Below are 20,909 nucleotides of genomic sequence, written 5' to 3' on the forward strand. Positions count from 1 at the left end.
TGGTCTTTTTATTTCACTGAGAGCAGAGAGATAATCCCTTCATGGAGCATATGTCATTATTCTGCATTTAAACAATCTTTCTTGAATGAATACAGCAGCTTAACTGAGATGACTAGTGAATCATAACTTTTAGCCCCTCACCATACCTCCCTCCCCCGAAAACAGGCAGCTCCCATTAACTTGTTTTACATGACATGAGTAACAAAATATTTCTGTTTTTAAAATCTCAGTGATATCACAGCTCAATTTTGCTTTGTTGAATTTCTACAGCTACAGAGTGTTACATTTCATGCTAACATCACACTTTTGCCCTTTGCCTAGGGACCGGAAGAAAGGAACACCTGCCTCTGTTATGGCTGGCGCTGCAGCATAAAGTCAGCCCCTTTGTCTGGAGAGGACAGCCTAAGGGCACCAGCTATTTGTGAGGTGAGCAGGACATTGTACTCGGCAGGTGCTTCATTTCACCCTTCCTTTTCATTCCCTGCTCGCTCCCATCCATACTGGTTGTGGATATTTTTGGAGCAAGTTGGTGTGTGCACAATTATTATTATTATTGGTCTTTGTTTTGATTACTAGTTAGAGCATTTGTTTAGAAGAGTGTCTTTTCTGGCTGCTTTGTTGATTTTTGCATCAGGATAGTGAGTTCTCCTTGATCATCTTTGTTTTGTTGATTCTTCGTGGGTGAGTGTATTTGGGGGAGTGAATGAAACTCACCATTTTCACAACAAAGAATTTCCCCTGCCACCTTTTGTGTCTGCTTTTTGTGGTTTGTTTGAGTTGAGGGGAGGAAAAGAAGAGTTCTTCCTTTGTGTTTGTTACGTGTTTGGCAATGGCGTGAATGGAAGTTGGTTCCGTAAGGGGAGGTTATATGATGGGAGAATGAATGAATGGAGGAACTAACCTAAAGGGACTGAAGATACCCTAAATTAGGGCCTTAATGGGTACTAAACCATGTGCCTGACTTTAAACATATGACCAATCCAATTGACTTGACTGGGACTACTCACATAAAGTTAAGCAGCTTTTTCAGGGCATAAAATGTAAAATGCCTCTCTGAAAAGGATGTAAGCTTTGGGGATAGTAGAAGGAGCCTTTGGCCCAATCTACCCAACTCCCACTGATAAAAGCGAACGTGATGGAATTGGTCATTCCAGATTCCTTGTAGACCATCTTGATTATTTAGCACACGGCGTGGCTGTAGTATCATTAACAGGTATTATCAGCACTCTCTCAGTGAGTATGCTGGCTACCTTTAGATAAGAAACCTTCTCTTCATACTTGAGTACTTGTCACTTGAGTACTTGTCACTTCATACTTGAGTACTTGGTGGTAAGTACTTGTACTTACCACCAAGTCTCATACCTACACCATTTGAGAAAGAGAACTGAGAAAGCAGCGGCTACCCAACTTTAGGTGCATTGGAATACCAATAATTCCCATTTGAGTACCAGCCTTTGGCATTTAGCCTGTGCTTGTCAGGGTCACGAATAAGTCTGCTGCAGGGTTTGGATTGCGGTCAACTAGTCATTTTGTTCATGCTGGGCCCTCAGTAGCATTTGACACACTGACCATGGATTGTAGTTTCAGCAAATAGAGGGCATTGCTGTGCCTGGAACTGTCTTTTAGTTCCAGTCATTCCAAGAGAAGAGCAGTCATATGGTGCTGATGGACAATTGTGTGTAATCACTAAGAGATTTAAATATCACAAACCACAAGGATCTAAACTATGACCTATAGTTTCAGATACATCGAGTTCGTTTCTAAATGCAGGGTAGGTATTATTGGCACACTGATGAAACCCAACTACATAGCTTTAGCTTGATGGCCACTGCTCTGGAGGAGTGTTTGGAAAATATTAGGTCCAATGCATCCATCTGCCACTTAACTTCAACCCTGGAAGAAAACAAGTCTTGCAGAAGGACAGCTGTCACCTACATGACATATCGTTCATGCTGACTCCCTACTGTAGGAAGTTAGGTTTGGGTGTCACTTGTGGTCAAGCCCTGAATGGAAACGCATACTACTAGTGGCATATTTATCCTGGGACACTTCGAATAGCAATACCCTGTGCTAACGAACACAATATTAGATTGACTTTCCCTCTTGAAGGTTGTCATGTGGGCTTTTCGATTGCTTGTACCTTGTTCATAATACAGTGGCATAATTGTTAAATGCCAAAACCAACAGTGATCACATTATACCTGGCTTGCATTCTTTATGTTGGCTGCCTGTGAAGTGGCTAGCTGATTTTAAGCTAACATTGCTGGTTTTTAAAGCCCTACCCCTGGAACCCAAGTATATTTGAAATATCCACCTTGACTCTGATCTTGATGGTATGTTGTATCTGCACAAAACCAGCCATTTACAGATCCAAACATTGCACCTCAAGTCAGCAGGCAATTGTACATTTTCTGTGATGGGCCTAAGTGTGTGGCACTCCCCAGACATCCATCTTAGTCCACATCTAAAATACTGCCGAAACAATTCGATGTTTCCCCAGCCCCCAGTGTTTATTAGCTTCCAATCCTATACCTCCCCTCCACCCCACACACTTATATTATTTTAATGAATTCTCTGAATTAATTTTGTTTTTATTCTATTAGGACTTTTTATTATGTTTCTATAATGTTCTATTGTACTTTCAGAACCATGTTATGAAATGCACAGACCCTTGCTGGGTAATTTGCACCAAGACCTACAAACAGTTAACAGCATCCCAATGTAAAATGAGGTAAAATAACAGACAGGCATAATTTCTCTCTCTCTTTTTTTTTTTTAAAAAATACCATAGAATATCAGGATTGGAAGGGACCTCAGGACGTCATCTAGTCCAACCCCCTGCTTAAAGCAGGACCAATCCCCAATTTTTGCCCCAAATACCTAAATGGCCCCCTCAAGGATTGAACTCACAACCCTGGGTTTAGAAGGCCAATGCTCAAACCACTGAGCTATGCCTCTCCCCCCAAGCAACATTTGTTACTTTCAGGCAACTTGGGTTGCAAAGCAGCCCTTGAAGCTTTCCTCATCTCTTCTATGACAGAATTGTCTTTGCACCTTTGATGCCAGACAGATTAGAATTTCTAACAAGTTCATCCACATCATTCCAGGATTATCGTATGGATTTCTCCCAGTTGATTAAAATTACAGAAGGTAAAACAGCTCCTTTTCATGTGAAAAGTAACACTTCACAGCAGCCCAGTTGCTTATGAAGATTGGTGACTGAATTAGGAAGGGGCACAACTGTGTAATTTGAATTTTGGCTGCCAGTACCTCTCAAGGAGTTTAACTTCAAAGAGAAGCTACCACTGTATTCAGTGTTTCAGAGGTGGCTGGCAGCCTTTTAAGTTTTACTTAACTTAATCCATTAAATTGGGAGCTCCCAATTCAGATTTTTAAATAAAGATCAAACCAAAGCAGCTGAGCTGGGGAATGGTGGTGGAGATTCTTGAGACAGAGAAATCAGGTGACTTAAAGCTGCTTTTCATGTGCACCTCTGCTGTTTTAACATCCACAAGAGAAAGCAGGCCTCAAACTACTGCTGTAAAAAGAACATCGGGGCATATGGAGGACAGCAGGAGCAAATTAAAGTCTCAAGAAATCAATAATTGGGGGGCGGGGGGATATTAATTTTTAGTTTAAATAGGAGGGAAATGATACTTCTCCCACACATAACTCTGCCTTTTTCCTAATGCTGCTCCCTATACTTGGAAAAGCTCCCTCTCACCATCCTCAAAGTAACCTCACTCTTCTCCTTCAAATCTCTCCTTACAGCTTGCTCCTTTCATCTAGCTCTTCACAGTTAAACTCCTTTTTGGAGTCAGCTACTCAAGGTCTCATTACTATTTTTAATAAAGCTGGTCAAAAAAATCCTTTTTTTGTTTTTGCAGAAAGTGATGGGAAAAAAAGTTTCTTTTTCTCCCTAAAATTCCTCCTGCAAATATTCAGTTTTTTGATTAAAAAAAAAATAAAAAAAACAGAAAATGAATGATTGAAATAGAAAATTTCCAGAAAAAGTTTCATTTAAAAAAAATAACTGAAAATTTTAAAGCAGCTCTAACCTTTTACTTAAGTCAATTTTTTTTAAAAGATCCCCAAAATTATATGTATTTATTCCAAACATAACATGCATATAGTTCATTATTTACACATTTGGAGTTTTACTACTCTACAATAAAAGCTCCCATCCACTGCTCAGGACACCCTTGAAAATCATTTAAAAGCACATTAACAACCAGATTTGTCAATTACCCCAATCAAATCAAATAAAATCCTATAGCAACAATATAGATATAACAATCATCCTCCCCATGCAACCACTACCCAGCCCTACCCAACACTTGTTTCCTGACAGGAAGGGAGTAAAAGGTGAGTTTTGCACCAGGCTAATCGTACTCTAGCTATTACAGAGAGGGAACAGGAAACAAGTTTTAAAGGTCTGGGGTCAAAACACCCTACCAGCCATACCCTCTCTTTGTACCCATGAGACTTTAGCTCCACTCACTAACTCTTGCTGATTTACTTAGTTGGACAAAGCAAAGAGAATAATGATGGCAGATAGAAATTAACAATTTATTGGGGGCAGGGACCCCCATCTCCTTACAACTTTTATCTAAAGGGCCAGGCATATGTATGGTGCTACATACAGAAGTATCTTTTTTGCTACTATAAACTAGGTCTCAGAGTGGAAGAACATTCCTGGAGTAAAAATGCACAACTTTCTTCAGCTTCAGGTCTTAGAACACGCCCAAAGGGTGCTCCAATGGCCCAAGGATATATACCCTTACTCCCTCTATACATAACTGTGAAGGGGTCTATCAGTTCTTCTCTGCCCCCAGCTGGAGGTGCTGCTGCCATGACACACCCCTGCTCAGGCCAGGCTACCAACAAGACTTAGTCTCCACAGACCTAGAAGGGCCAGGACGAGACAGTGACCAATCAGGAGCCAGCAGGTCAGTTCAGAAGGCTTCTTCCCAGTCTCAGAGGCAGAACTGGGTGACACTGGAACAGAGGAGGAGCTCTCCAGTGCTAGCCCCAAGTCCCAGGACCAGGTCAGGGCCTTAAGTAGGACTAAGTGCTTGCCTTTGAGGTGTTTTTCTTTAAAAGCACAGACAGCCAAACTCTGAATTTGTTATTCTATTTGACTGTTTTTAGACACTGACGCAGTGTTGATGGCAAGGGCCACCCTGCTCCAGCGGCCACTAGGGATGTAAATATCTGTTTAAAAAGTTTAAAATTATGTCATTTAATCAGTTAACCAATTAAATGGAGAGGGGCTGAGGCCATCCGGTCCTGGGGATGAAGGCTAGGGTCAGTTATCCGGTAAAACTGATGCTTACTGGTTAACCATTTCGTATTTTACATCCCTAGCCGCCACAACTTCTAGACTAAGGAAGGGCATACCTATAGTGCCATGCCTGGCACTGCAAGGATGCTAAAAAGCAGCCCTACATGTGACAATACCCTAAACACACTCAAGTTCAGTTTTCCCTTCCAAAGCATGGCTCTTTGTAAAAACAGCTAACAGAGATGATTTCAAAATGCTGTCAGATATGGAAATATCACTGACCATAAGCTGCTTTGTTTAGCAGACTTTGATAAAAAGTCATAGCAACAACCCTTAGGGACTGCTGGTTTCCATGTCCATGCCCACCCTGTATTACACACATAGGTACTTACGTTCCATAAAATAGGGGCCAGGTTCAATTCGCCATATGATTTGTCCTTTTTGCGTGCCCGTCACTCCCCGGTTCTTGGAATCCCAGAAATTGGCAGGAGAATTCTCATCTGGAACAGCAAAAAGAAAACCCCTTTCTGTAAAATGGTAACTAATATTAGCCACTAACATCAGTGGATTCTGCCCAGCATGTAACCCAGGTATAGGTCAGGTGATAGTAGCCAGGAAATGACTAGCAACAAGAAAGAGAGGCCTTAACGTTCTTTCACATTTAATAATCTACAGTTCTTTGGGTAAATAACCCCTTTTCTTTATAATCTGCAGGTTTGGTTGTCGGTTTTTTTGTTGGTGTTTTTTTTTGGGGGGGGGGGGGGGGGTGAGAGTAAACCAAAAGACCATTAATCTTGGATCTTACACTAAATAGAATGCTTGTTTGTGGTGGTTTCTTGTCCAGACTGATGGGCATTAAAATGAAACGGTCAATGATAAATGGCCTTTCACTCCACTGCTGGTATTTATATCCATTTGTGCAAAGAGAGCAGACAGACATATAAATATAGTAAATGTATGGCATCTTGTTAAAGGTAACCTGCGAAGGCAAAGTATTAAATTCCCAAGACTTTACTTGGTGTTACTTTCAATATCTAGGCTAATGGGAACAAGCAGCATGTTGCAACTGAAAACACCATTCTGTTTTTCATCTTAGAGGTGCCACATTGTACATTCTTATCAGAGCTGTCCCCCTCGCTCGGTCATGTGACAATCCAGCATTCCCCAGCTGCAATATAGTGAAACCCGATGGACAGAGCAGCAATATAGTGGTTCAGGTACATCAATTTTTTTTAATATATTGTTTCTTTAATAAAGTATATCCCCTAGAGAAGAAAGGAGGAGGTTTAATGCTCCTAAGGTCTTGTCCTGCAAGATGCCAAGCAACTGCTGTTAGGCAGCTCAGCACTCTCAGTTCTTAGCTGACTCCAGTAGGCGTTCACGGTGTTCAAAACCTCTAGGATGCTCTCAGCAAGGTACAGGATCAGGCACTTAATAGAATGCATGGTATCTGTGAAGAAGTAAAGAAGGATTGGGCGAGGAAAATGTTACTCTTAAGTTAATTAACATTTTGGTGTTGGCATCAATAAAAAGAAATTTTCACCAGGTGACAACTTACTTTTCAGGTACCCAGTCTCTTGTTTGAATGAAAGGAATGCAGGCTGAGAAGCTGTTCACAGAGAGCAAAGGAGTGCACAACAGGAGTTGACTGCCAACAGACAAGCTGATGTAAGTCGATGTGGAATTATTTATACAAAAAGTTCACCCTGATATTTTACAAGTTTAGTTGAGCTCAGATGCTTTGGTAGGCACATAACTAGGCTCACAGAGCCTTCTCTCTTACTGCACTTGTTTACCCATGTTAATTTTAAAAAATATTTCTATTTAATTGCATGGGCATGAGTGTACATTGCTACACTCCTAAAATGTATTCACTGAAAATGTAGCCCCCTCTGGGTTTTAATGTGCAGTCCTTATTAATGCAAGTAGTCCTTTTGGACTTGATGAGAGCACTCACATGAATGAGGGTTGTAGAATTCAGCCCTACGTTCCTAGAAATGTGTACCCTATCTAGGAAAGAAAAGAAGAAAAATACAGTTTTATTATTTACAATGTTACAAATATATATATAGCTTAGCTGAATTCTCTACACTGAATATTCAGCTCTGTGTGTGTACACAGTATTCTCCTGAATCATGGTACCACAATTAGCTGTACAATTAGTTTACCTAGAAGAACATATAATCTCCATTCAAAATCAAAACACAAGCTTTTAAATCTCATGGCTATTTTCAAAGATGAATGCAGTCTGATATTATTTAAAGCACTTGAATTTTATTTATTGATTTTGTTTGTATATAGTTAAAGTACAAGATTGGGTGTCAGAAGTCCTGGGCTCTGTTCCACAAACTTCCTATGTGACTTTGGGCAGATCACTTCATTGTTCTGTGCCTCAGTTTCCTTATCTATAAAACGGGAAGAAGATGACTGCTTCCTTACCTTGAAGGCATGTTGCAAGACTAAAATTCATTTATGTTAGCATTGTGCTTTGAAATCCTCATATACAAGACACTATGGATGTGCAAAGAGTTATTGGCCCAAAACTGGGGAAAGAATTTCTGCAAGGATCATCTATTTGATGGAGTTCCTCCCTGATTTTTTCTAGGCCGGCCCATGAATCTGGAGGATCTCCAAAGATTCACAAAAGGCCAAAGTAATCTGCATAGAAGCCCTCGTGCCTCCACACTGCTCTGGTGAGTACCCTGCTCCCTCAGGGCAGCATGGCTCTACTCACACACTAGTCATAACTGCCCCTTGGAGATGGCAGGAGCGGGTGAGGTCCTGTGCGGAAAAATAATCTAGACAAGATCTGATTAGTATTATCCCCATGGGGCTGGAGGGAAGACCGTGTGCAATTGCTGGCATCCTGCTCCTCCCTGAACACACCCAGACACCACCTCCACAGAGATAGGTGACCCTACTTCCACACAGGAGTCGGGGAGATTTCTATGAAGATGGTCCTCTCTATGTTTGGATGTAGGGGTCAGGACATTCTGAACCACTATTATTAACTCCCAGTCCCAACCATGGTAACATCCTTATCAGTCTGAAACAGTTTCCTTATTCCTCAGTCACATCAACTGTCTACAGACTGTGATCCTGCACAGATTTACCCACACGCTTAACTTTACACATTAACTTCAATGGCATATTCATAGTGCATAAGATCAGGCACAAACAGGATCAGGGCCTAAACCATGTAAATGTTTTCTTCTTTATTATTATACCAACTTTTTCAGCGTCAATGACATGCAGCTCAATGCTGTGGCATTCCATCATCTCTCACCATTCAACTGGGCACATATTTTAATTTTTCAAAGATCTACAGTGTAGCAAAGCACTCCTCGCATACATGTTTTGCTACGTCATGAACCATACTTACCCGAAACAGTCACATCCCTTGACAATCTATTCCACTGAATATTCGCTCAATTATCTGAAACACGAATCATTTCAAATGATTCACTTTTCATTATTATGTCTAGGGAACTACGGTTGTCCGACAAGAGCAGTTGCTGTAACGTGCTCTTGTTTCTTGAATTCAAGTATGAACTGAATTGGAGAGTGTTCTATTTAGATTAGATTCACAAGGAAAGACATTCAGTATATTGTACACATTAGCATGAAAACACAATGTATTGCTTCAGGTAATGGAAGAATGCAATAAATATTTTAAGCAACAAAATGTGACTTTATCAACAACGTCTCGACAACTAAAATGCTTAACATTTGTTCTTTTTTAAGGGCCCAATCCAAAGCCAACTGTGATGATTCTTGAGGTACCTAGGACGGAGAGTCATCTTGTTATCCCCTGCCTCCAGCATGAGGGAGTCTTGCCTGCGAGGGCTGGGTGTTTGCTCCCTAACACCATCAGCCTCTCAAGCACTCTGCTCTGGGCTATGCTAGCCCTTTCTCTTGCCTTTCGGGTTAACAAGTGCACTCCAGTTCCCAAGTTCCCTTGAATCATTCCCCTGTGATGTCCAGCCCCTGACACTGGCTACTCACCAAAATCCCAGATCCTCTGCTCCCAAAAGAGTACCCCAGTTTACCAGTTTCACTTTAAACCACCACTCCTGTATAACACACCGCACTTGTAGTGAAACAAAAGAAGGTTTATTTAAGAAAGAATAGAGATTCCACTGGAAACAAGAGACAGTGATGGAAACAAATGGTTACAAAACAAAATCATAAAACTTGAAGCAGGGCCTGCACTTATTTATAGCTACCTTTCCGATCGAACAAAATAGGTTCCCACCCAAAGTTTAGTCTGTTGCAAAGCTGATTGGCTTCACATGAACCAGGATCTAACCTTTCATTAAAAATACCCCAAATACCCACTCAATAAGTTGTCTCCTCAATGAATGGATCCAGAGTCTCTCTTCCCTTTGTCTGCTATAAATGTTCCTTTTTTTTTTTTCAAACCTCCATGTGGTTTCAGTTGTTTGCAGTTGTCTTGGATGGCTTTCCACTAACTGTTCTGTGATGGGGCAATGGTAGACAATTGTACTTCTCCTGACCTCACCAGCTAACCAGGGAGGGATGGCAACTCCCTGATGCATAAGTAAGCCATCGCCACCTGATATTGCTCCCTGGGTGACGCCTTTTAACCTTAAGGCCAGAAGGGCATAAATGTCAATATAGTTACACTAATCCTTAAATATTACCTGAACACACATCATGCATAGATTAGGAACAATAATAAGTGACAAGCTTTCAATAGAGACCTTACGTTACCCTTTATGGACAAATACCCTGTAAGCAGTGTGTTTGATGTCACAAGTTTGTCAGGTCTGAGATGAGAGTTGTTTGCAAAGAATAGGGGACCCTTTGCCAAGGGGCCTTTGTGTCACCCACTATAGTCATTGGGAGTCTTTCCATTGACTTCAACCAGCTTTGGAGCAGGCCTTAAATGAAGAAGCTGCAGAAGGTGCAAGCTGCCTCTGAAATATTGAGTAGCTGAGAAGGTTCCAGATTTTCCTAACATTTCAATTTGTTTAGTCAGGATGTAAAACAATATCCTACGTAGTTAGCATCCTGCTTCTCTCCCCTTTCAGCAAGAAACACTGCCATTTCTAACCATGCTTCTAAATCAAGTGTAGTCCTCCTTGATGCTGCAACTGCTAGTATAACAGAGAGGTGGGGAAAATTAATAAAAACAACAGATTTGCGAGACAGCTCACGCCACACAAATTATAAATTTGTTTGTTTGGGGGGGGGGGCTGGGTTTTTTTTAAATATGGTTATTTGCTATTTGTGTTATGTCATTCAACGGGAAGAATGATGATCAGTGGGAAGATAATTTAAAACTTCAGTGCATGGATTTAAACAAAAAAAATATTTTCCTTACACACCAATAAAAATGAAAACTAAACTAATATACAAAAAAAATATATACCTATGGACTGACTCACTCTCTCACACATACAGAGAGAGAGAGAGAGAGAGAGAGAGAGAGAGAGAGTGTGTGTGTGTGTGTGTGTGTGTGTGTGTGTGAGAGTTAAAACTCTGAGCTAAATTCTCAGAAACTAGTTCTGTGGTCCTTGGTCTGTTGAACTGCAGTCAAAGTCCTGAAAAGGACTGGAAGCCACAGGCCAGGACTGCTGCATTCATCCACGGGCAACTTCAATTTTAAGCAATCGTAGACCCTTTTTTGGCAGTTAATCCTATTGCTATTTGTTCAGCTGCCTGATTGAGTTGGAATCTATGCCAAACAATTTGTCTACAATCAGTGACCACAACATGCAATAAACTACAGTCTTCATACATCAGTAATTTGCCAAGTCAAATTTCCGCTCTAGCAATGCAAGATCCCCAAATTCCTGTATGTAGTTATCTCTTTGCCTGGGTGGGAAAAAACCCTAACAATGTTCGATCAGATACAACAAGCTCTAGAAATTAACAATTACTACATAATGATGTAATACAATTTGGTGGATGTGGGATTCAGCTAAGTTCTTTCAAACTGCTGATCTACTCCAAAAAAAAAAAAAAAAATGACTTGTTCAAATAGCATCGAGTGGTTCCATGTTAACCACGTCTCAATTACTTCCAGATCAAATTGTTCAGTTTATGAGTAAATTAAAAAACAAACAAAACAAACCTACTACCCCTGTAAACGAAACCTTGAATCTGAGAATCAAAATGAATTTTTTCCTTCTCATGCTTCATCATCAATAATATAAGTTCTTCAGACAAATGAGGCTCCCAGATCCAGCGGTGTAACCCAGTGTCCTCAAATTGTGTCTTCTGTGACAACTGTGCAAAACTACTACTGCCCACAGTTTTACACAGGCGTAACAGACTGGACGTTAGTGAACAATCTTGTTGACAATGCGCAAAAAGGAATAGAAGCCAACTCATTTTTCCTTGCCATTGTTAACTCTGCAGGGATACCTAGAGTAAAAACAAATTTGTGTCACTGCTGTCAACAGACATAAGCTGGGATATGTATAGCAAACAGCCTTGTTGAGTAAGAAGGTACCATTTTTACAAAGTCACTTTTCAGACTAACTGCGCTACCCTTATAGTTCTGGTTTCATTTTGCTACTATAGTGCTAGCTTCATCATGCAGTCTCAGCTTTTAATTGCTGTCTCTTTACTTTGTTGCCTCGGATAAACAGTTTCCACAGTTAACACTGAAAATATATTCCTTGTTTAGCCACCAGGCATTCTAACACTAGTGAACACACGAGCCATTATCGGACTGAATTCCTGGAATTACCCTCAATCCTTGGTGCCACAGTTTTGCTGAATGGGCCAACAGAAACTGGGATTGCTGTAGAGAGGATGGCCTCAGCCTTCAGAAGAAATGCATCACTTTAGTGTGGTCTTCCTGGATAATTAAGTAGTAGTATTTGCGTACTTTGAATGGGCCTGAGGCTAGATGGTCATAATGAAAGGTCTGGATGGGGAGATCTATATCAAGGCAAAATGGGGGAATCTGCAGGGCTTGACTGGAGAAAAATGAAACAGAAAATTCTCTTTCCCCTAGAGAAAAGTCTCCAGAGACCACCTGATTCTACCCATGGCCCTCAGCAGTCTGCACTGGTAGCATTTCTGTTGAGCCCCAGACAGAGTTTAAACCTGCTCTCCTATGGCAGAGAGCAGCAGTCCTGCCTGCATCCCCATCCAAGCTGAAAGACCTTGCCGGTAGAGCTGCTTCCAAGCACACAGGTACGATGAAAATTAAACACTCTTTTGTTTGATGAATCAAGCCCAAGTCTGTATGGTCAGAAATCCCTACAACTATGTATGCTGGGGACCAGATAAGATTTGACATACACGATTTAGAACTGTAAGAGGAAAACTTTTGAAAAATAATTTTTAACAAAGTTTGTGTTTTTTAAATTTCATTGATTAACAAAAATCATATCAGGTGTTTTTTAAATTTACAATTTGATTTCAAGATACCATTATGGAGCAGCTCACTTTTCTATGCAAAGATTATGACAGGCATCCAGTCAAAACATGTTTGACTTTATTCAATATCGTTTTAACATGCAAAATACTAAAGAGCTATAAAAAAATCATCTGAGATTTTTCCCACATTTACAAAGTCATAACAACAGCTACATTATCCAATGGATGAAATATAATCTTCTAAAAAATAAAATAAAAAGAAGGCCCTTTTTTGATTGGCTGACAATCAAAGATTTGCTATATTTGTTAAATCCATAACTAAATATCTCAAGAGAGATCCACAGCTTCATGTCACAAATTGAGAGAGAAGATTAATGATCGATGTCATATAACTACAAAACAGAAGGCTCTCTCTTACTTGATAATTCTTGCTTTGTTAAAAATAGATTGATTGCCTAGGAATTGTTTCTTGACTTTAGCAAAGCTTTTGACACGGTCTCCCACAGTATTCTTGTCAGCAAGTTAAAGAAGTATGGGCTGGATGAATGTACTATAAGGTGGGTAGAAAGTTGGCTAGATTGTCGGGCTCAACGGGTAGTGATCAATGGCTCCATGTCTAGTTGGCAGCCGGTGTCAAGTGGAGTGCCCCAGGGGTCGGTCCTGGGGCCGGTTTTGTTCAATATCTTCATAAATGATCTGGAGGATGGTGTGGATTGCACTCTCAGCAAATTTGCGGATGATACTAAACTGGGAGGAGTGGTAGATACGTTGGAGGGCAGAGATAGGATACAGAGGGACCTAGACAAATTGGAGGATTGGGCCAAAAGAAACCTGATGAGGTTCAATAAGGATAAGTGCAGGGTCCTGCACTTAGGACGGAAGAACCCAATGCACCGCTACAGACTAGGGACCGAATGGCTAGGCAGCAGTTCTGCGGAAAAGGACCTAGGGGTGACAGTGGACGAGAAGCTGGATATGAGTCAACAGTGTGCCCTTGTTGCCAAGAAGGCCAATGGCATTTTGGGATGTATAAGTAGGGGCATAGCGAGCAGATCGAGGGACGTGATCGTTCCCCTCTATTCGACACTGGTGAGGCCTCATCTGGAGTACTGTGTCCAGTTTTGGGCCCCACACTACAAGAAGGATGTGGATAAATTGGAGAGAGTCCAGCGAAGGGCAACAAAAATGATTAGGGGTCTAGAGCACATGACTTATGAAGAGAGGCTGAGGGAGCTGGGATTGTTTAGTCTGCAGAAGAGAAGAATGAGGGGGGATTTGATAGCTGCTTTCAACTACCTGAAAGGGGGTTCCAAAGAGGATGGCTCTAGACTGTTCTCAATGGTAGCAGATGACAGAACGAGGAGTAATGGTCTCAAGTTGCAATGGGGGAGGTTTAGATTGGATATTAGGAAAAACTTTTTCACTAAGAGGGTGGTGAAACACTGGAATGCGTTACCTAGGGAGGTGGTAGAATCTCCTTCCTTAGAGGTTTTTAAGGTCAGGCTTGACAAAGCCCTGGCTGGGATGATTTAACTGGGAATTGGTCCTGCTTCGAGCAGGGGGTTGGACTAGATGACCTTCTGGGGTCCCTTCCAACCCTGATATTCTATGATTCTATGATAACCCTGATATTCTATGATTCTATGAAAGATAGAACAGGGTATGCTGAAGTCGTTTTACATTCAACTGTGGAATTATCAGTTGAGGTTAGGTTTCTCCTATACTTACAAAAATCCGAGGCATGAAGACTTATAGCATAGAGCAGAGGTTCTCAAACCGTGGTCCCCGAGCTCCATTCAGGTGGTCCGCGGATAGTTCCCTCTAAGGTGCGCGCCTGGACGGCTGCACACAAGAGAATGAAGGGCCACCCACCTAAATAGTGGAGCTGCGCAGGCGTGGCTCCACTAATTAGGTGCCTGGACCCTGGAGAAGACGCACGTGTAAGGTGAGGTGGTTGCTTTGGGGGGGGGGGGGAACAGGGTGAAGATGGGAGGGGGCAGTGGGGTGAGAAGAGGGGGTGGGGGGAATTTGGGAAATGCAGGCCTGCGGCAGCCAGAGAATGAGGCGACTTTCCTCAGCTCCGGGGCTGCAGCTGCCGGGGAGAGACGGCTCTCCTTCCCAGCCTCAGCTCTGTGGCTGGGGAGAGACCCTCTCTCCTTCCCAGCCCCAGCTCGAGGGCTACCATGGCCAGGGAGAGAGGGCACATCCATCGCATTAGAAAGGTAAGACTACGGATATTAAAATAGGAGGTGTGTGCTTTTATGTGTAGAACAAAAAATCGTTAATTATTATTAAGGTTTTTTTTATATAACGCTTTTATCCAACATGCTTTACAATAGTTAGCTAATGGTAAAAACAACATTTGGAAAGATCACTAAGTGGTCAGTAATTTTCAAGTGTTCTGTGGAAAAAAAAGTTTGAGAACCACTGGCAAAGAATCTCATCGACTACATATTACTGCTACCTCATCAAAGAATGCACGTTTCAGCTGATCTTGTTTTCTCCTCTTTCTTCTAACCAGCTGAAATTGTAAACTGGGATTTGAAAATGAAGTGTTTCAGCAAAATATGAATCCAAGCACTTAAAAGGTCAAGTATTCTCAAAGGCTGATAGAAGCAATAACACTGCCTCCTAAACCGAGTCACACCCCACCTCAAATTTACTGCCATTTATTAGCATCTCACAACACAGGATCTGTACTGCTGCTGAAGGGTGAGTATCTGACATTAGAAATCCTATTGCATCGAACGAGGAAAATAGATTTATTAAACTCTGTGTGTCATATCTTTTTTGCTACTCTGCCCGAGGAAAAAGGATAAACTCCTAAAATATACCTCCTCCGAATCATTTGTTGGTATTTTATACAAGTTGAAAAGAGTTAGAAAACAGAATCTTCTAACAACATTACAAAATTACCAAGCTTGAGGCTAGCCTGATAGTAATAGTGCTCTGAATGGCCATGTGCAGATCCATGCTCATTTTCTGGCCTCAGTTTCTCTGGGTTGCAGCATCCGAACTGTTGAAAAGTATGAATGGGGAAAAGCTTTCCATCACTCAAGAGCAACTTCCCTGGCCAAGTATGAAGCCATATCAACGGGCTCAGCGGAGAGTCTTGTCAAGTCTCCTTGGCCAGAAAGTTAGTGGCCATGTTACTATGTCTCTCTGATGGCATTACATTATGATCATTGTGATTACTTGATCAATCAGAATGGATCCTTCATATTGTTTCACAAAACTCATAATGCAAATGTGTGTTTTTTACAAGGTTCTAAAGTGAAGGTCCTTCCTATGAGGTTCTTCTAACTCACCTAGTTTGAGGACGCCCAAAATCTTTAGTTAATAAACATGGAAGCCAGTCATCAGGCTTTGAAGTGTGCACTCTGTAAGTGAGATGTTGTGGTGCTTAGTCTTACAGTTCTTTACTTAAGCACCACCGATGAAGATCATCAAGAACACCCCCTACAAAGCCACTCAGGCAGCGCATCCTTGATTAACGGAGCAGCACTTAAATGGAACCAACTGTTATCTGAAACAGGGTCACATTCTCGCCTTAAGTCAGGAAAGCCATGGTTCTGTTTGGATAATAGGAAAGTCTAAATGAGTGTGGAATGAAAAATCAAGGTTGCACTATGTTATCTCTGAATTCACATAATTAACAAATGCATTGCTGCTGAAGCATCATTTATAAAGATGATTCTGGTTCCCAGTGCCTAAACTTGCAGACAATGAAACACAGAGACAAGAGAACTACAGGCTCACTAGTTTGCGTTACAGAACAGCTTGTAACATCTCTCAGTTAAACTGAGCGCAAATTTAGAGAAACATTTCGTCCCTTTGGAAAAAAAAAATTCTAAAAATACTCCAGCCCTGAACCTTCGCGGAGGACTATTCACATTGTGAAAGAAAAATATGCTGCCCGTAGCTGTTTAACTACTTAAAAGTTAGTATAAATCAATTCCTTTCCTTTAGTAGGTTTAAAAAGAGTTTGTGACATACAGCTTAGACAAAAATTTATGTCAAAAACATTCAGTCGCTGTGAACATTTTTTATGAACATTTTTAATCATCATCATTCACTGCTTTAGAAGGGTCTTGCAATCTAAAGCTCTTCAAAAACATTCATGCAGCACAGCCTGAAAAAGATCGATCACGGTGCTAGCAACATTGTCCGTACGTATTACAGAAGATATTGAAGTGGATCTCAGACTGGGGAAGGTTTCAAAGTATCCTTCTAAGACAGATTATTATTTTTGTCAGGTGTTTTCTTAAAGTAAGCATCACCTGATCTGCAGAAACTGATGTGCAGCGAGTATATTCTTTTAACAAGTATATTTTTGTCTCAAAGTGAGTTTCACTGACCTGACATCAAGTTCTCTAGTAAACATACTACAAACAATGATCTGCCTCCTCTCCATTTTACTCAAGTTTGAACATTTTCACTAATATTTTCTTTTTTACTAGAATGTTAGTTAAATTGCTTGTTTTCATTATTGGGCAGAGATGCAAACCATCAGGACTTAATTTTGCACCAATCACCAGTAGACCTCTAGGCTGAGATTTTCAATGAAATCCTGGGGATTTAACATCCATTACTTTTACAGCATTGTGATGCTCGTAAATGTACTCAGATTTTTATTAAACACAAAGAATTCTAACAACTGAAACAAAGAATGTATGTTGTAAATTTCATTTATTCTTTGTTGTTTCAGTTGTTAAAATTCTTTATGTTTAATAAAAATCTGTACTGGCTTTATGTGGCTGAGAAGGCACAAATTTCTGTCCCTGCCTGCTCACACTGACAGTTTTCATTTTGATACACTGTAAAAAGATGCACGGTTTTGCAATATTAAAGAGTTCTGTGGGCACAAATAAAAGAAGCATCACATAATTCACTGGAGAATCTTGTGTGTGTACTTTAAGCAGTGAAACAACCTCACTTCTCTTCTACATCAGCAAAAAAAAAAAAAAATGCTTAAAAGCAATCGAAAGTGGTATCGACACACATTAAAGGGAGAAGGCAAATTTAATCCCGAGGTCTCACTCCTCTTCTTAAAGTTTAGTAAGCAAATTAAATCTTGTGAACAAAAGCATCCCCAGAAAGCAAGTCTCTAGATAAATTATATTAAAGCAATTCACTTAAAATGCACTAAATGCAGTTCAGAGCCTTTTTCAACCTTCCCCTACTTCCAAATGTTAAGTGACTAAGTGTGATTTATACTCTGATAACAGTCAAATAATTTTCCATGGCCGACTGTGAATGTTTCACAGGCTTTCCAGGGGGAAAACAGTTTTAACATAGAAAGCGTATTTAATACAATCCTAAAGTTGCCTGTAAAGGATCCACACTTCACTGCACATTCTAGCCTTACCTCACTACTGCAAAGGATCTCTGCTGATCCTAAACTGCACTCCTTCATATCAGACCCAATTAATGAACTGGAGAATCAGAAAGTGAGACGTTCAACAGGAGGTATTCTGCATGGCTCCTGTTATTCATGCGTCAGCCCTGTTTCCAATGATATGCAGTAAGGTTTTAAAAAGTTGCCTTCTGGAACCAGACAGACAGTGCAGCTCAGTGTTGAAGAACTAACACTATAGTATCATCATTGTGCAATCACCACTTCAGAAAGGTGCTTCTGCATTTTCTCTCTTCCTTCTGTCATTATAAGGAAGGGATTTAAGAAGGATGGTCTCAAACTCCTAAGGAGTTTCCACCAGTTACACACAATTGACTGTCCTCCTTTAATCAAGGGCTTATCTAGGTTCAAACATCCTAAGTTAAAATATATAAAGTATTACGTCCTTCAAACTAAGCTATTTGTGGCCACTCCCCTCTGAAGGGTACAGGATGCAATAGCTCCATCCTCCCTCAGCTTCCTTCCTTTACTTTTCCATGGGAGAATTCCAAAGAGCGAGTTACGTCCCACATGTAGTTAAGCAGACTGATGTAAACAGGAGGACTTTAAAATCCCAGAAATGACAGCAAGCCAGTCATAACAAAGAACACAGTGGGGAGCTCACTGGGAAAGCTGGCTTTTGTTTTCCCAGTATTTCAACACACTGTATGATTTCCTCGCAAAGCCATTTATTTTAGAGCAGTTCGGGTTGCTCGGTGTCGTTCTGCTGGTGCAAAGATACCATAAAGCTGTTGTAGCCAGCCACTGGAGGATTCCTCAGCACAAAAGGATCAATGGGTGGCAAAGAGCTGCTTCTACTAGGCCACCCCTTCTTCAATGGCAACATAGGTGGCAGGGGCAGAGAAAGGCAGCATGGTTAGGGCTCCCTTATACCAGCTGATCTGACTACTAGAATCTCTACTTGTGGCCACTGGCAGCTGGTATAAGGCTGCTCTAATTTATGCCACGGACCATATGTCAGCATGGCCCCAGGATCAGGAGAGCACAAAAGGTGGTTTAAGGCCAGTTTTGCGCCCTGTTCCCTTTCCTAAATGTCACAGAGTTCTTCAGTCACGCTCAGGATCTGGTCCACAGGTTCCTCACCAAGCCGTGCCTTACCGAATGTTTGTAAAACATTGCACAGGTTTAAAGTGCTAAGAGGTTTTTGTTATTTTTGATAATAATTCGGTAATTAATATTGACCAAATATTGACCAATATGGACCAAAACTGGACCCAAAACCCCACAACCGCCTGCAGAAGTGTTCATTCATACTCAATAGACCTTTCAGTAAAGCGCTTCCAATCAATCAGGTGAGATGAGCTTGCTACAGACAGACTCTGGTAACTTCTGTATTATTTCCATAGTGCTATCAGTGCACATGACTTTTCACGAACAGACAGAGATGCAATCCCTGCCTCAGAGAACAGTGATAGGAAAAACCTCAGGAAGATATGATAAGGGACATTTAAAATACAGTATAGCCGAAGACTGAGGGCCAGATGCTGCTTCCACTAAAGTCAATGGCAAATCTCACATGGAATTCTATAGTCAGCATCAGGCCTTAAGGGATGAACAGTGCAACTCTTATCTGTGTAAACAGTTCAGCCAAATGTGAGCAGCTCCACAGTGATTCAGTTTGCAGGATCAGGCCCTTATTGGCAGACTGAGTGTTAAACTGATTTCAGAGTGGTGGCCGTGTTAGTCTCTAAGGTGCCACAAGGACTCCTTGTTGTTTTTGCTAATACAGATGAACAAATTTATTTGGGCATAGTTTTCGTGGGCTAAAACCCACTTCATCAGCATCTGATGAAAGCTTATGCCCAAATAAATTTGTTCGTCTCTAAGGTGCTACAAAGACTCCTCGTTGTTTTTGTTTAAACTGAGATAGTCAAGATAATAGCTGCAATTCATTTACCTATTCTGGAAACAGAGAAAAATACATTGTAACTTCAAAGCATACATGTCCTCTCTAGAGACACAGTAGATGCTTTCACAGGTTGTGAGAAATACACATGCATGAGGGTATAATTATTTTCAAATCAAGCCCGTTAATGTTTTAAGAAGAGCCAGATTCTTGATCTATTTAAAAAGACTGCCTTACAATTTACTTATGCTATGGGGGATTCTAAAATTTTGACTAATAAAGACATAACAGTTAAATCTACAGGTGGTGCGCTGAAAGAGACAAATATAACAGATAAGATAATAGACTCACTTAAAATCTTACTGCTTAACAGGGGAGAGAAGTAGCCATCCTGGTTTCTGCCCTCTTATAGAGGACACTTTGACAATATGAGATACACACAGGGATATGATGCAGTTGTGCTTCACCACATGAGGGGGAGGAAAGCATTTAACAGCCTGCCATGAGGCTACAGGTCAAAGTTCTGGACTCTAACATATGGGCCAGGTACTGGACTTCTGCAAAATAGTAACACAGTCCCTCTACAAGGAAACACAAGTAATGAGTATGCTTAGATTTACACACTCACAATCAGAGACTTCGTGTTGTCATCCATCTCTTTCAGCCTTGCGGAGTGTGTGTTTGCTCCTAAAACTCTAGCTTTCATATGCTGGCAATGTGTTTTTATTCTTAACTGCAAAGGAAAATACATTTACAGCCTTTTCCATGGGGGGGGAGGGGAAAGGATTCCACTTATACAGGAAGCCAAACCGAGGTCATCTCTGACCAATGTTCTCCACGGGGAACATACTAGAGGACAACGCCACTTGAATGACAGCCAAAGTTATTTGTGCTTATTATACTGTGTTTGTTTACATATTAGGAAGGAGGATTAGCACTTTTTAGCCTACTCTTTTGATCCACAGGATGTTCAGGAATGAGCTGCATACTTCTTGTCAGAAGGC

The 20,909-nt window shown here is 41.0% G+C and overlaps 1 protein-coding gene across 2 annotated transcripts in view; it reads right to left on the reverse strand.

Moving 5' to 3' along the window:
- Positions 1-20,909, reverse strand: part of HECW2 (HECT, C2 and WW domain containing E3 ubiquitin protein ligase 2) — a 256,874-nt gene that overhangs the window by 111,739 nt on the left and 124,226 nt on the right. For both annotated transcript variants that reach the window (XM_074967801.1, XM_074967802.1), the window contains one exon: positions 5,677-5,784. In XM_074967801.1, coding sequence (XP_074823902.1) covers positions 5,677-5,784 — 108 coding nt within the window. The remainder of the gene's footprint in view (positions 1-5,676; positions 5,785-20,909) is intronic.

This window comes from Natator depressus, chromosome 11 (genome assembly GCF_965152275.1).
Source record: "Natator depressus isolate rNatDep1 chromosome 11, rNatDep2.hap1, whole genome shotgun sequence".
NCBI classification, from domain to species: Eukaryota; Metazoa; Chordata; order Testudines; family Cheloniidae; genus Natator; species Natator depressus.